At 40.2% G+C, this 14,723-nt stretch overlaps 1 protein-coding gene across 1 annotated transcript in view; it reads right to left on the reverse strand.

Annotated features, from left to right (window-relative positions):
• Positions 1-1,521: 1,521 nt before the first annotated feature.
• Positions 1,522-14,723, reverse strand: part of LOC311252764 (copine-8) — a 93,154-nt gene continuing 79,952 nt past the window's right edge. Inside the window, exons 17-20 of the mRNA XM_084346285.1 lie at positions 14,269-14,371; positions 12,590-12,647; positions 12,242-12,315; positions 1,522-7,721 (exon numbers count right to left, since the gene is read on the reverse strand). Of these exons, the coding sequence (XP_084202411.1) occupies positions 7,533-7,721; positions 12,242-12,315; positions 12,590-12,647; positions 14,269-14,371 (424 nt within the window). The 3' untranslated portion in view covers positions 1,522-7,532. The remainder of the gene's footprint in view (positions 7,722-12,241; positions 12,316-12,589; positions 12,648-14,268; positions 14,372-14,723) is intronic.

Below are 14,723 nucleotides of genomic sequence, written 5' to 3' on the forward strand. Positions count from 1 at the left end.
CTGTGTTGCTGACCTCGACGGCAGTGAACAGGAACAAAACAATAAAGTTGCAGTTCGTGTGACAGGCAGCTGACAGTTAAAGTTTTAAACATTTAACTTTAAGAAGTGATTTAATGCAATCGGCATCAAAGCAGCAACAAGTACAACTTTGATTCCTTCAAACCACCTGCCAACAAATCCCAGAGACCATTGTTTCTGGCCTAAAATAAAAACTACTGTCTACCGTTGTGACCAGTTCAACCAAAGGTTTGTGTTCTGAATAACCAAAAGTACTTTTTGGAGGTTCACTGAGGGGAAAAAAATCCAGTATTTAGTAGCATGCAGGAAAGTTATGATATATTTATAGTGAAGAGAGGGCACTTCACCATGTTATTTTTTGTTTTTTGTTTTTTGACCACTGGAAGGCACCCTAGAGGGCACTTTATCATGTTTTATCTACCATAGGGGCGTCTAAGAGGGCCAGGGCTTTTAAGCATCTTACCACTTTTAAAATCATTTAAAAAAAGCTTTTGTAAATTAGCTTTAGAGCTGCTGGTAGGTGTACTTTTTAACTTAAGCAGGAGCCAAGCTAACTGTTTCCCCGCTGGTTCTAATGCTGAGCACAGTTGAGCTAAATACCCAGTTCCAACTTCTATTCATTCTCTTATTTAAAGGAGCAATATGTAAAAAATTCAAACTCAAAGCAAATAGGGGGGCAGCATATGAACAGAATAAACACTAACTGTTAGCTAATTAGCTTAGTTAGCCATGCAGTGGTTCTGACTGGGAGTTTGGGGACCAGGGGAGCGTTAGTATTGGAGACCAGGGCTAGCTGGTTAGCATGCTAACTTCAGTAGATATCTCTGCAACACAATACATATACAGTGCATCATAATGCCAGAACTGCTACTTATTCACATTCTGTTGATCATTTTTTTTTCATTTTTGAATATTTTAATCTAAAAGTCATATATTGCATATTGCCCCTTTAACCCCCAGCAAGAAAGTGTGCCTGAATGAATTCCCTAAATATCAAACTTTTTCAAGTTTTACTGACCTTTATTAACCTCTCATAGTAGCAGTGGGAATTCATTCAGTACTGCAGCAAAACTTTGTACCCCTGCTGTCAGCCTGAGTGGCAGCAGTGAGACTGAAACGCTGACGAAAACAAGCCGGATCGTGACTAGAAAATCTCAGCAGCACCTGTCAAAGTACTCGCTGAGATATTGAGTGTTGATGAAGAAGCCTATCAACCCCCCCGGCAGATAAAAAGTAGAAATTTGGGTATTTCCGTGTGACAGGGCAGCGACAGTCGCACTAAATACCTCTTCAAACGTGTGCCAATTAATGCAGGAGATAGCTGCCACAGACTCAGAGTTACCCTGAAACTCAGACTGAGTCAGAGGACAGACGGATGCTCCAGCGACACCTTTGAAATGGAAAAAATGTTACGTAGTGTATTCCACATATTACTCCTAATAAGCTATGAATGTTGAGAGGAGAGAAAAGACAAAAACAAAGAAATAAAACAGCTCCAACAACTTGTGTTTAATATGAATATTTATTTAAAAATCCATAGTTCGATACAGAAATAGTCATCTATTATATGTATTATCAGACAATCAGTACTTCAGCCATGCTTTCTCTGATTAATTACTGTTTCAAAAAAGTACAAGATAATTTTTTTTTTTCCATAATTGAACTTGTGCAAAGGAAATCCACTAGAAAGCAATAGAAACACTGACACAAAATATAGAGAAACGATCAATTCCTTTAAACAATTCATTTTTCTGAAGAAGGCATCGCACAATTCCAAGAATATCAGTGAAAGATTTAAGGCCATTTTGTACAGTTAAGATTTTCATATAGATTTTTATATTTCAAAACACTCAGTTTTCAACAAAAGGAACTGGTGCATCCTTTGTAAAACTGTACATGCAAACATAGTGCACGTTGTTAAGAAGATATGACGAGCATACAATATATTATTTGGATAGCTTTAGTAAACAAAGATCTTATGTGTCTTAACACCTCACATGGTCTATTAAACCACTCATATAAAGGTGCCACACGGGCACACACACACACACACACACACACACACACACTCACTTGCGCACACACACCCAAAATATATTTATATCAAACACGTGCATGTACACACACACAAACACTCACTCAACTCACACTTTTATGGGGCTTGGCGAGGTTAGCGTGCTGTTGCGTTATGATGGAAAATGTATGTAAAATTAAATAATAACAATAATAATAATAAAATCCATCCACCCAAAGCAGACTAACAGAAGATAACTGGCACAAATGACTGTGGCGATAATGTGTCTATGTTTGTGTGAAGGTATGGAAGCAAAGATAGGCCAAAAAAACAAAACCGGTAATAACACATAACTACTGAAGTAATAACTAGGTAATAGCTTGGTATTAACAAAAGGTATATCTGTGCAATATTATACTCTAATTTATGTAACAGGGAAACACATTGGGGAAACTATTTAGTAATAGTAGAGCAATATATTTTGGCAACAATATGCTAACCTGCTAATAAAAAATGATAATATTATGGCACAGATGGAGTGATATCCTGATAATAATGAGGTAATACAGGTTGATGTTATCACAATAAAACTATCAGAGTAATACCTTCAAAAATCACATGCAGTTTCTTGGAAGATGGAAAATTGGTAATTACATTATAACACTGAAATTCCTCTTCCCTTGTTTCAAGGTAACACTGGACACACAACATGTTTACTGCTGTGACTTGTTACTCAGCAACAAGTCCTGGTCGTTTCATGAATAATGAATCAGGACAGGAAAATTCAAAATATTAGTCTGATATTACCCAGATATACCCACTGTTGATACCAAGCTATTACCTGGTTATTAATCTGGTAAAGATTGATTGATTGGTAGTCAATCTGATTCTTCTCTACTTGTACTACTGTTAAACTCAATTTTAGCAGTAATTTAGTGATAACTTTAATGAGTACAATACTATCGGAGCAAAAAAAGATGAAACTCAAGTTGTAATAAGCCATATTTTTCCTTTAACTTTATCCCTTAGCCGTCCAGTTGTACCAGACTTGGTTTTATCTAAAAATACAGAAATTTGCAGGGATTCCCCGAAACTGTCACCAAATATGAACATCAAACACTTCCCACTCCGAGCAGGATGCCCCACCTCGCAGAAACATCCCCACTCCGCCTTTTTAATCAACAAAAGCTATAAAAAACCAGCCCTGACCCCCGCAGTGTGGGATCGCTAACAGTTTGGAGGATGTGCGTTTCGTAATATATCTGCTGAGGCAGTAATGAGCTCCATAGTTTGACCTGCAGTCCTAATGATGAGTCCAGCTACGCTTTGAACGCAGCGGGTGGCTGCAGGAGTGTGACTGCACTGGCTCAGCAAACAGTTAGTTCAACTATATCAGCACTGTGCTTCAGCCGCAGTACAGGACAGGACTGTGAGAACGGAAAAGATAAACTCTGGGAATGTTGAGCAACTAAACTACAAATATATAAAATGTCAGTTACAAATAATCATCAGTCACTCTACTGTATAGTGTTCAATAACAACAGTCACACAGCATGTTCAGTGTGTGGTGTCCTTTTCTGTGTGTTAATTAAGAGAAGACACACAAACCACATACTGTGTGACCTTTAGCCGTACATTTCTTATACGTGCATTTGTGCATCGAAAAAGAAAATAAAAGGCAATGAAACAATTAAAATAATGAGAATAAAAACACTTCCACACGTTGAAAAAAGAAGCAAATTACACCTCGCCACTCACACAGTCACACCATGCTACTACTGGCCATTTGCTGATAATGTAATGTGGTGAAAGCCTGTAAGCAGAGTAGCGAAACAAGATAATGACACAAGCGTCTGGCACTGTCACAACAATGCTGAATACTCCGCCTCTGTAATCAGCTGACTGATAAGGGACATGGCATTGACTGAAAATGGCCAAAATGATGCAGCATGTGGAGACATTAGTGCAGCACGTAGCAGCAATCAGCGCTAATGTTTTGCACACTGAGCGTAGTATGTGTGTAAATGGGTTGATAAAACAAAGAGTTAATTAAAAAGTCTCCGTTCTATAAAACATCAGTGTTAGTGGATGATGTGGCGGTCATGAGCTTTTCAAAATAAAATATTAAATATATCTGTTAAGTTTAAATGTGGAAAATGAACTTGAGTACTTCTTGAATACATATTTGACATAAGTTAAAAGGCTGTAATATATGATTATGTAATATTTGCATTTTCAAAATTAACACTTACATTGTTGTTAAATTGTGTGTTAAACAGTTGATAACTCACCGTTACAATGTGGGCTGTGTATTAACTAACTGACACTGTCTGGTTCAACTTAATTAGATGTATAAAAATGCACTGTAACATCTGAAGACATCACGTCCACTTCAGACAAATGTTGGCAACACCTTGTAATAACCCTCATTAATAAATTGTAAGTTTACAGTTAATTAAACTTTAGTTAATAGTTATTTCACTGTTCACTTTGTAAACCATTTATTAAGCCACTGTTTCTTGTAAAGTTGCCACTGATGTTTATAAACTTTTACAATTGCTTAATAAATGTTTTATAAAGCATTTCATTGTTTGTTAACAGTTAAATAACTATTAACTTAAGTTGAATTAACTATAAATGAACCGTTTATTGATGACGGTTATTATTAAGTTTTACCTAAATGCTTGTCAAAAGTATTGTACGCTTCATGTCAACTTCTTTAAGACTTCAGAGTGTTGATAAACAAATGTAATGTAAGCTTTAATATCAGTGCCATGCTTACATATCCTTTAACACTTTGGGTGCTGAACTAACTATCCAATAATTGTTGAAAGGTTTGTGCGTCCCCATTGTAGGTAAGACTTTTTAAAAACTGCAACTAAAGTTGTTTTAAAAGATGTAGTTGTTTCATACAACACACAAACTCGCCACATATTTTCACTCATCATTGAAACACACTCTCGATACAACACTGATCAAACCTCCCACATTCGTGACAAAAACTCTCATTCTTCATTAGACTTCATTTATAGAAACGATCGCTCGATGTTAAACTGGAAAGTAATAAGACAAGAATCACACCGATCATCCTTTTTCCACATGATTGGCACATGTAAATACATATCATAAAAACAAACATATAAAAAGCTATATCAAAGCTAAAGGTGCAATAAAAATACACACCAAAATAAGAGAAATAAAACTGAACAGAAAGCCAACATAGGGAAAGTGTGTTTTTCTCTGCATTTTTGACCACTGGGCTCTTTATGCTCAAACAGTTTTGTTTGAGAGCAGCTGCTGTCGTTTTACACGTGGGGCAGGGATGTGGTGTTAAGACGACACGATGAGACGAAACCCCTGGGCATGTGGGCATCCTATTGCCAAGGCAGTTTGGAGGAGAACAGAGACAGAGAGAGACAGAGTAGCTATGCTTCCATTCGCAAGTCAAAGAAATACTGCGCAAAAAATATAAAACGCTGGAAAACAGAAATTGCAGAATTTGAATCTTCATCTACTTCGCTCAAGCAAACAAACTGGAATTTAAAATGTAAGAAAAGTACAATACTTGTTCTTAAATGTTTACTAGTGTTGGCTACAGCCTACAATCTACAACCATGCTAGCAGCTCTATGAGGCTATACTGAGCTAAATGTTGACGTCAGCTGGCTAACGTGCTCACAATATGTACAACAAAATGTGAACATGCTGATGTTTAGCAGGTATAATGTTTACATGTTCACAATCGTGGTTTAGTGTGTTTTAGCATGCTAACATTTGCTAATTAGCACCAATTTCACAGCTACTTTGGGACAAAACACAAGACTAAGAGTTCACAGCCATGCTAACATTTGTACGAAGCTGTACTTAGACATTATACCCGCTAAACATCAGCATGTTAACATTGTTAGTGTGAGCTTGTTAGCATGCTGACGTTAGCATTTAGCTACCATGTTCACCAGCTTGGTTTATGGTGTTAGCATGCTAACATTCACTAATTAGCACTGACTTCACAGTTCCTTTGAGACTAAACACAAAATTCACAGCCATGCTAGCAGCTGGATGAGGTTGTGATAAGCTAAATGCTAACAGCAACATGCTAACATGCTGACAATACCAGTCATGATGTTTAGCAGGTATATTTACCATGTTCACCATCTTAGTTTATTGAGTTAAAATGCTCATATTTACTAATTAGCACTCAGCATAAAGTACAGCAGAGGCTAAAGGGAATGTCATTAGCTTTGGTAATAAATCAAAGGACTGGGCAGATAAAATTATTGATCCAATGATGGTTCTAGATGAAAAGTGTATGAGAAAAGGATGGAACAGATATTTTACATTTTAAAAAATGAACTTAAACTGTTATGCAGTGAATATGAATCATTTATAAAGCCGATTATGTTCTGAAATAAAAGCCATCCCTCATCTGATGAGCATAAAAATGATGCATTTTCTGTTCAGCTCGTCTTTATAACTTGCCATAAAATGGATGGAAACACAGCTAGTAGAAGAGAGAGAGGAGCAAAAGAAAGGTAAGAAAGAGATAGACGGAAAGAAGGGAGACAGATCTCAGGCCTGAGAGCAGTGCAGACAGACGGGCAGAAAAGGTGAAGAGACAAATGGAGATACAGGCAGACAGACACTCACCCCCCACAGACAGACAGACAGACAGACAGACAGATGGGTAGAAGAGGTAGTGCAGGGCCACTATATGCATGCACTTGACTGAGGCTACACTCATGCAAAAAAGGTTAATACAAACACCAGAATACAGTACGGTACAGTACAGCACGGTACGGTACGGTACAGAAGGGCTACCAGGACCTGCACTGCTGCTACCTGACACACATGCCAGGAGAGAGAGAGAGAGATAGGGAGAGAGACAGAGAGAGAGAGAGAGAGAGAGAGAGAGAGAGAGAGATTACAAGCCTCATATTGAAACTGTGTATATAAAAGTATCAACATTAAAAATCCTTGATAGCGTTTACTGTAAACAGTGAGTGAGTTGGAAAGAGAGAGAAAGAGAGAGAGAGAGAGAGAGCGAGAGAAAGAAGAAGTTACAGAAGTCCAGTTATTTACAGAAAAGGTTCATTTAAGATCAAGTGATTCCTTTGTTTTGTCTGGAGACATTCTCTTCACATGTTTCCTAAGAGCTGTCCTTCATTTCTTCTTCCCTTCCTCTCGTCAGTGCTTCTATTCTTCACAGCCTTTTTCCCAAACTCTCTCCAAAAGCCTGTCGAGGTTTCCCAGGCGAAAAAAAAAAACAAAGAATTCCAGACAGTAAAAGGAATGCTCGACAGTGGAAGTAAACAGACTCTCATTGGCTTTTCCTGTCCTCAAAAGCGACACTCTCCTGGCCCGACATGCAGCTTCCTGAACACGAGAACGACCACCGTGATCCACGACGACGAGGCCTGGAGAGCGGCTTTAGGGAAATGGAAGTATTTTGGGCGTAAAGTTCAGCTAACCCCTGACTCCAAAACCTTTATCCTCCCGGCTCCTCATATCTGGGTTTGGAGGGGTTGCCCCGGAGGCGTGTAGGGAGGCGGCGCTGGCGACGGCTTGATCCCGCGGGTCCTCATGTAGGAGAGGAACTGGTCGGGGATCTCAGCCAGGACATCTTTGGCGAGCCGGGCCATGCTCAGGATGTGGTTCCCCGTCCGGTCGATGTAGTCCCTGAATGGGACGAACTGAGAGGGAAGAAAATCTGTCAAAGTGAGATTTTGAAAAGAAGAAGAGCAAAGAAGCACGTGTACAATCATAGATAAGCATCCATAACTACACTGCAGGCATGTTCAGCTTTGGATTATTCCACATGTTGAAGACAGGAGTGGTCTTTTATCACAAGAGCAAAAGTGTAAGAAATGGGTTTAACAGTGTGTTTATCTACTCTAATGTTAGCTGCAAACATTAGCATGTCTGGCAAACTAACTTGATGTTTTTTTGCCTGGGATTATAGCTTTTAGCCCAATGTATTTTATGTCATTAAGTGTGTATTATAGTTCCCCTTTACACTGTTATCATTTTTAAATTAAGTCAGCCGAAGACGATTTCAGCCTTGTCAATCAACTCGTGTAGGAAACATTATCTTAATTAGCTCGCTAACTACAGCTGATAAAATCTGCTTGAGACAGTCATTTTTTTAGCTGCAAAATTGAAAGTCGGAATGAGAAGTCTGCTTTTGTTTACCTCTGTCTGACATCGAGGACCCAATGTTTCAAAAATAGGTACTGATTTTGAGTGGAAAATTTGCCGCTGTAAACTGTAAACTGTGCAAGAATAGGAACAACTGACCGAGCGAATGGTCAGTTGAGAGGAGTAAGAGGTGAAAATATTGATGGGAAATGATGAGTGGAGGGACAGTAGGTTTAGGAAACAAGCAGAAAGATGAAAGATGAATATTTCAGAAAGGGGAGCAGGTGGAGTGTAAATATGAAGAACAAAGGTGAGAAACAAGATTAAGAGCAAAGGAATGAGGGTGAAATGTCTGTGAGCAAAACAAGCGGGGGGATTGATGAAAAGGAAATTTGAATTATGTAACGTAATTCATCCTCCTTGATTCAAGTTGCTTTGTTCGCTATTTTAAGCGGAAGGCGCTCGTAAAATACAGTCATCTCTCCAGCCTGGACCACAAATTGGAGCTGCCACAGAAGAGAGTCTACCCTAATTAAGACGCTGCAGATTCGCCCCATTTTCTCAGATGAAATGAGACTGTCTGGTTGTCTGGTGAACACGAGCTGGTGAATGTCAAAACTTTTCTCCTTAAAAGCGCTTGGAGAAAAATGTGATCCCTGAGGTCACTGAGATAAGCAGCAAATGTGGATATAAAGAGGGTGCAAATAGTGATGTCACGCTCTTACTGGAAATATTGGGCATTAAAGCTCACTGGTGCCTTTAAGGGCTGCTTCAAGCTTTAAGACGGAGAGAGAGGAGCCGGGCTCAGGGCCAGCAGACACATGCCAAGACCTAGTTAGCTTTAACAAATGTCTGGGATTACTGGGATCCAGTGTTAGGCTCAAAATGTGGAGATTCAAACGGGTGTTGTTGTTGTTGTTGACCGCTGTGACTCATCATTTACATTTCAAGACTGCTCAGTACTGCTCCACGAGATGTGGACAGATGTGAGGTTATCTCGTTTAGTTAATGAGCTGTTGTCACCTACAATCACCAGATCATATGAGAGGCCAATTTGTGCTGGAAACCCTCGCTGCAAAACATAAACCTCGCCGTGTCCCTCTGGGTTATTAGCTGGCTGATAATGAGAGCCCGTAGGCAGAAGTAATGTAACGTTCTGCTAGTGGAACTTAGTTTTACACCATCTCTGGGTCTTTCCTATGTGTGTGAGTGTGTGTGTGTGTGTGCACTTCAGCTTGTTAAAAAACCAACTAATGAGTTAGCCTCCCTCGCATCACGTGGGCTGAGGGAGGGTGTGAGGGAGCAAGATGTGACAGCGGCAGTAAAAAGGTCACGTAGGAGAGAAAAACAAACGGCTCATGCTTAATGTTTGCATTACTTTTCTTTGTCTTGACATTAGGATAACAAGTAATGATTGTAAAAAAACAATAGACACAAACAAATGGATGAATACACGGAATGGATGATTGACAGGATGAAGGGACGACTAATCATAGTTAAGATTTAGTTTTTTTTCTCCACTTTATATCCCAAACTCTACATGGGAAGATTTGTTTTAGAGCTGTTAACTTGGTGCAAAGAGTCTCATCATTTTTCACTTCTGTCCGTAATGCACTACCCAGGGCCCTTCTGTGCGACTGACTGCAGACCCCAAGCTGCCCTGCAGGCTTTTTAACTCGTACATTAAGCCGGGGTTACAGCTGAAGGTGTCGCTTCATCCACTTTAATAAGAAAGACACAGAGGAAGAGATCTGGCAGACTCCTCACAGATGCTGGGGGGGATGCCATTTTCTGTCTGTGTGTATGTGTGCGGTTCATCTTGCCATCTGTCGTGTGGTGCATCACGGGGTCGAGGTGACCGGGTGTCTGACTGCACGGACAGAGTTGAACGACCTGGACTGGACTCAGCTGTTTTTTCAGTCACTCGCCTTCAGCCAAATAAATCCTCAGTGAAGTTTTTAAGGGAGAAAACATCTTCCGGATGGGAATGTCCAACATTAACAATTCACTGATTTAGTTCTGATATTTTTGGTTCATTAAATGCAGAGTATTTCATTACTGCCACGAGGGGTCGCTCAATCGAAACAATGAAAACAAAGGAGGTAGTTTGAAAACATCATGAAGTAGTATGGTGTGGGATCGTAGGAGTTGTTGTGTGAGCAATGATTAAAATGTGTCAGAAATCAGGTTCACAGATGTTGGGACCCACAGATGAAGTCATTCATTGTGGATTTCAAAATGGACTCTGAACTGAACTCAATGTCCCAGAATTCCCCTTTCTTCACACCTAGGTGCAAAATTCAGCTTTGAGCTACTATTGGTCAGGGTGACAGACCCCCCTCTGATCAGAGAGTCAAAACTCCAGCGCCTTCCTTTGTTCTCTCTCTTCTCCACAAGCTCTCTTCTCCACAAGCTTCTCTTATCCTCAAGGGCTCCTCTCCATCCCCCCCCCACGGGGCTGCCTGCCCTCAAGATCTCTTCTTCTGGGCCTAACAGCTGCGGAGAGCTGCAAGCTTCATTTGCAGCAGGCCCAAAGAACTTCTCCTCACTGCAGCGACACGAGGTCCTGCCAGTATTCCTGATCAGTTAGCACCAGCAGCTGCGACGCAAAGCTTGCCAGCTAACTTCACAATCTGAGGAACATCAAGCAAGTTAGCACTGAGCTGCTATCCCTGCAAAGGAAAGGAGCGAACCGTTTCCTCCTCTGCCGACTTTCATCAGACCTTGCACAGCAAGAACAGCATTCAACATTGGAATCCCAACGTTCTCCTGCAACCACCAGCACCTTTTCTTCAAAGACTGGTAACGTTGAACTGGGCTTAGATAGCATAGCATAGCACGGCTAAGCACAGGACTTTAAACTCTGGTTGGTGTAATGCATATGTGTTCAATTTATGTGTGTCCACTGTTTGAGTGTTATTGTGATCTCAGGTCAGGTTATTGGTAGTTTGCTTTCCTAGACGGCTAATTTGACATTAGTCGAATGATGCTTCACACAGACTCAGGGTCTTTGCATGCAACTAACCATCTTCTATAACCTGGCATCACGTCACACATCACGTCACACACACACATACACACACACACACATTCCTTAAGCCTGGAGCATATCACACCCACATGTGATATCAGTGACCACCATTGTTTCTTTGTTCTGCCAGACACACACTCACACACACACACACACACACACACACACACACACACACACACACACACCTGTATATAGTACATGTTAGTTAGTGTGTTTTCATCTTTGTGTTGAATAAAATACTTTTTAACCCACATGTTGTCTATTTAATATTGTACAAGAGTGAATGTTGCCAACCTCTACTCTGTCAAGAGCTCCAAAATCCTTCAACCATTACTAGCTGTTATGGTAATATTGGTTGTAGTTATTAAATTAATTATTAATCAGAGTCACAAACAGTTTAGTACCTTTTTGAGACTGATTTGGTGAATTGGCTATCTTTTCCCTTCTTCAAGGGTGGTGCCCCAAGGTGATCTAATGTAAATTGGATCTTATTAGTAATCAGAATTAATAATTATCCCTGATAATCATTAATTATTATTGATAGCCAAATTTAACCCAAAACTCTTGCATGAAGCACTACATTATGGTGCCTCGTGTGATGTGAGCACAACACAGACGAGGTCAACTATACTGATTTAATGGCAATTTTATGAGGAGTATGCACCAATAAAGCATCAGCTGCCATGTAATGAGACCGCATATACATTTAGTTTGAGGACATTTATTATCTCGGTTTTGTGCTTCTAAGTTGCGTATTCCGAAATGAATGTCTTTAGTTAAATGATCATGGATCAGACCAGGGCAGTTTTAATTTACATCACAGAGAGACCACACCACAGGGTTAATGGGGGCCAAGCAGCTAGTCTTTGCCCTGGCGGTGTCTAGTCAACTACATCATTACGGATAAAAATCTGAACAAAAGTGATGATAAAGGATCTACATGGCCAAGTGGCAGAGCCTATTTGTAATCTTGGATGTGGTTTAATTTGTCATTTCTGTGAAAACAGCGCAGAATGGTTTGAGAGAAAGAAAGGCGTGTACCTGAACAATATCCCTCTCAGCATATCGTCCTCTGGATGAGATTCTGACTTCGTCACCGTCTAACTCAACCATGGCTGAGGAGAACACAGATGAAACAGAATACACACATGAGCATTATTTCTCACTGTTGTCAACGAGCAGCATCTCTGAAATGGATCTCATGTTTCTCTGATTCTATAGAGCAGAAACTGGAGTTGTGCGTTATGACAATATATATCGTGTAATCATTTCATATTATCCTCTATCCTAATCACACTGTTTCCAGCAATATGTTTTGTCATTTGGACGATGCTTTGCCCTCTTCCACATGGATATTACTCACAAGTTCTCAAGTTCTTGTTGACTTACCATCAAACTCTGCAGGTCCGACCCCCACGATGATGATTGACATTGGCAGGCAGGAGGCCTGCAGGAGAGGAGCGCAAAAATGTATATTTGATCCACTTAGAAATATGAAAGAGAAATTGTAAAAAGTTGTGTGTCTATTTTAATAGGATGAAGATGAGCTACAGGTTAACATATCAAGCCTCTGTTGTCATGAGCGGTAAACAAAGCATAAGTGACACGTTCATGTCTTCCCAACATGTATAGTACGTACAGTAAGTGTAAACATTGGTGTGTGTTTCTGCAGAACCTCCTGAAGCGCTGCGTGGGCTGAGACATCACAGTGAATAATATTAGAGACGAGGGAATCAACAACACGGCCTGAGCTCACTGACAGCTTAGAAATGACATGTGTTTGTGTGTGTGGCTGTGTGTGTAAGTGTCACAGAGCGTGTGTATTAGAGTGTGTGTCTTCATTGTATTGTAATGGGTTGACCTCAGGCTACACAGCAATTGATGATCTTATCAAAATATCTCATTTATTTTTGCTCCCTTCGGTAAAGGTCTTCTTTATGTTTCTCCCGCCACCTCCTTCTACCATGTCGCCTCCTTTTCTTTCCATCTCTGCTTTCAAAGACCTCAGATGGATCACTGCCTTCACAAATATGGTTGCACTGTTCACTTTGTTTGTATTCTACATCAGACACCCCGGCTTCCCTCTGGAGCATGCCATGACCTGACAGTGATGGAGAGGAAGGATGGAGGCTGAATTACAGGCTGTCAAAAGGGAGGCCGGCAACAGCAAACACTAAAAAAAATATAACAGGAGTAAAGGCTCCCTAGTCATGTCGTATTTCTGTTGGCATTACAAAGAAGGACAGATATCTAGAGATGAGTAAACTGTTTGTCAGTACCAAGTATTTCAATCAGCGACCCTTTTTTACTGCAAAGATCTGGTCGATTTTAATTAAGTTTTGTGAGGGAAACACAATGTCACTTTTCTGCACTCTGCACTTCTGACTCCATTGTCAAAACATCCACCTCACAGCTGAACAGCTGTTTTCCAGCTTTCATTTAAAGACACGTTTTTGCTCTCAGGAGCAAAAAAAAAGTAAAGATTACGTCAGGCCATGACAGTTCAGCTCATCTCAATATATTTTGTCATGGTTTTATGTTCAAGCAACTATGGGTTATGAAATGCTGCACGCTACTGCATAACTGCTGTATGGAAGTTCTTTTTTGATGACTGAAATAAAGAAAATAAAGAGTAAAATACCTTCCCTAACAACCAATTCATACAGACAATTTCACATCTATTAGCCTCTACCTAAATCAGCAGCTGTCTTTATGGCAGAAAGTCTCTCTTCATTCATTCGTCTCCTTTCTTGTTCACAATTCCGACTTTGCATCTGTGTTATTTTTCATCTTTTATATAAAAAATATAAAATCTGCTTCTAAATGAAGCATTATTAGTTTGGGTTGAATTGCACGTTCACTGTATTTTTGCCTTTGGGCTTCGCTTGAGATGAGAGACACTTCAACTTGGGATTCAAGGCTGTAGGTCTAAGTCTACGTCTTAAGGGTTGAAATGGTCATGCCACTTGCTTAAAGCTGATTTCCTGATCGCTCCTGGTCAGTGAACTTTCTTTTACCAGTTGTGTCAGGCGCATGAACCCCAGTGTACTGTCAGGTGTCACCCTTACATTGACGATCGACTCCTTGGCCTGGGCCATGTCTGAGATGACGCCATCTGTGATGATGAGGAGCACAAAGTACTGGGAGCCATCCTTCACTGAAGCTGCATACCTACACACAAAAACACACAAAACCATCTTTGTAGTTATTTCTGTGCTGCCATCCTCTTTTGTTTACTATGATGATTCAATACATGAGCAGATCAAGCATTATTCTGTGTGATTTTAATTAAAGTGTTTAGCTTGTTCCCAAATTAATTAGAGTTCATCAAAATAGTTCTGAAAAGGGTTTTCCTCACTGAATAAATGTCACTTACCTCCCACTCCGGAGGATCTCAATCTGTCAAGCACATCTATCTGTGTGTCAACTCTATAGGTCCTCGGCTCAATACAGGCTTTCAATTTATCCTGCCATGTTGAGTGTGACCTTTCACTCCCCTGTGAGTCGTGAACCGACTGCTACT

This window comes from Pagrus pagrus, assembly GCF_965226575.1.
Source record: "Pagrus pagrus genome assembly, chromosome: 23".
In the NCBI taxonomy this organism is placed as follows: Eukaryota; Metazoa; Chordata; class Actinopteri; order Spariformes; family Sparidae; genus Pagrus; species Pagrus pagrus.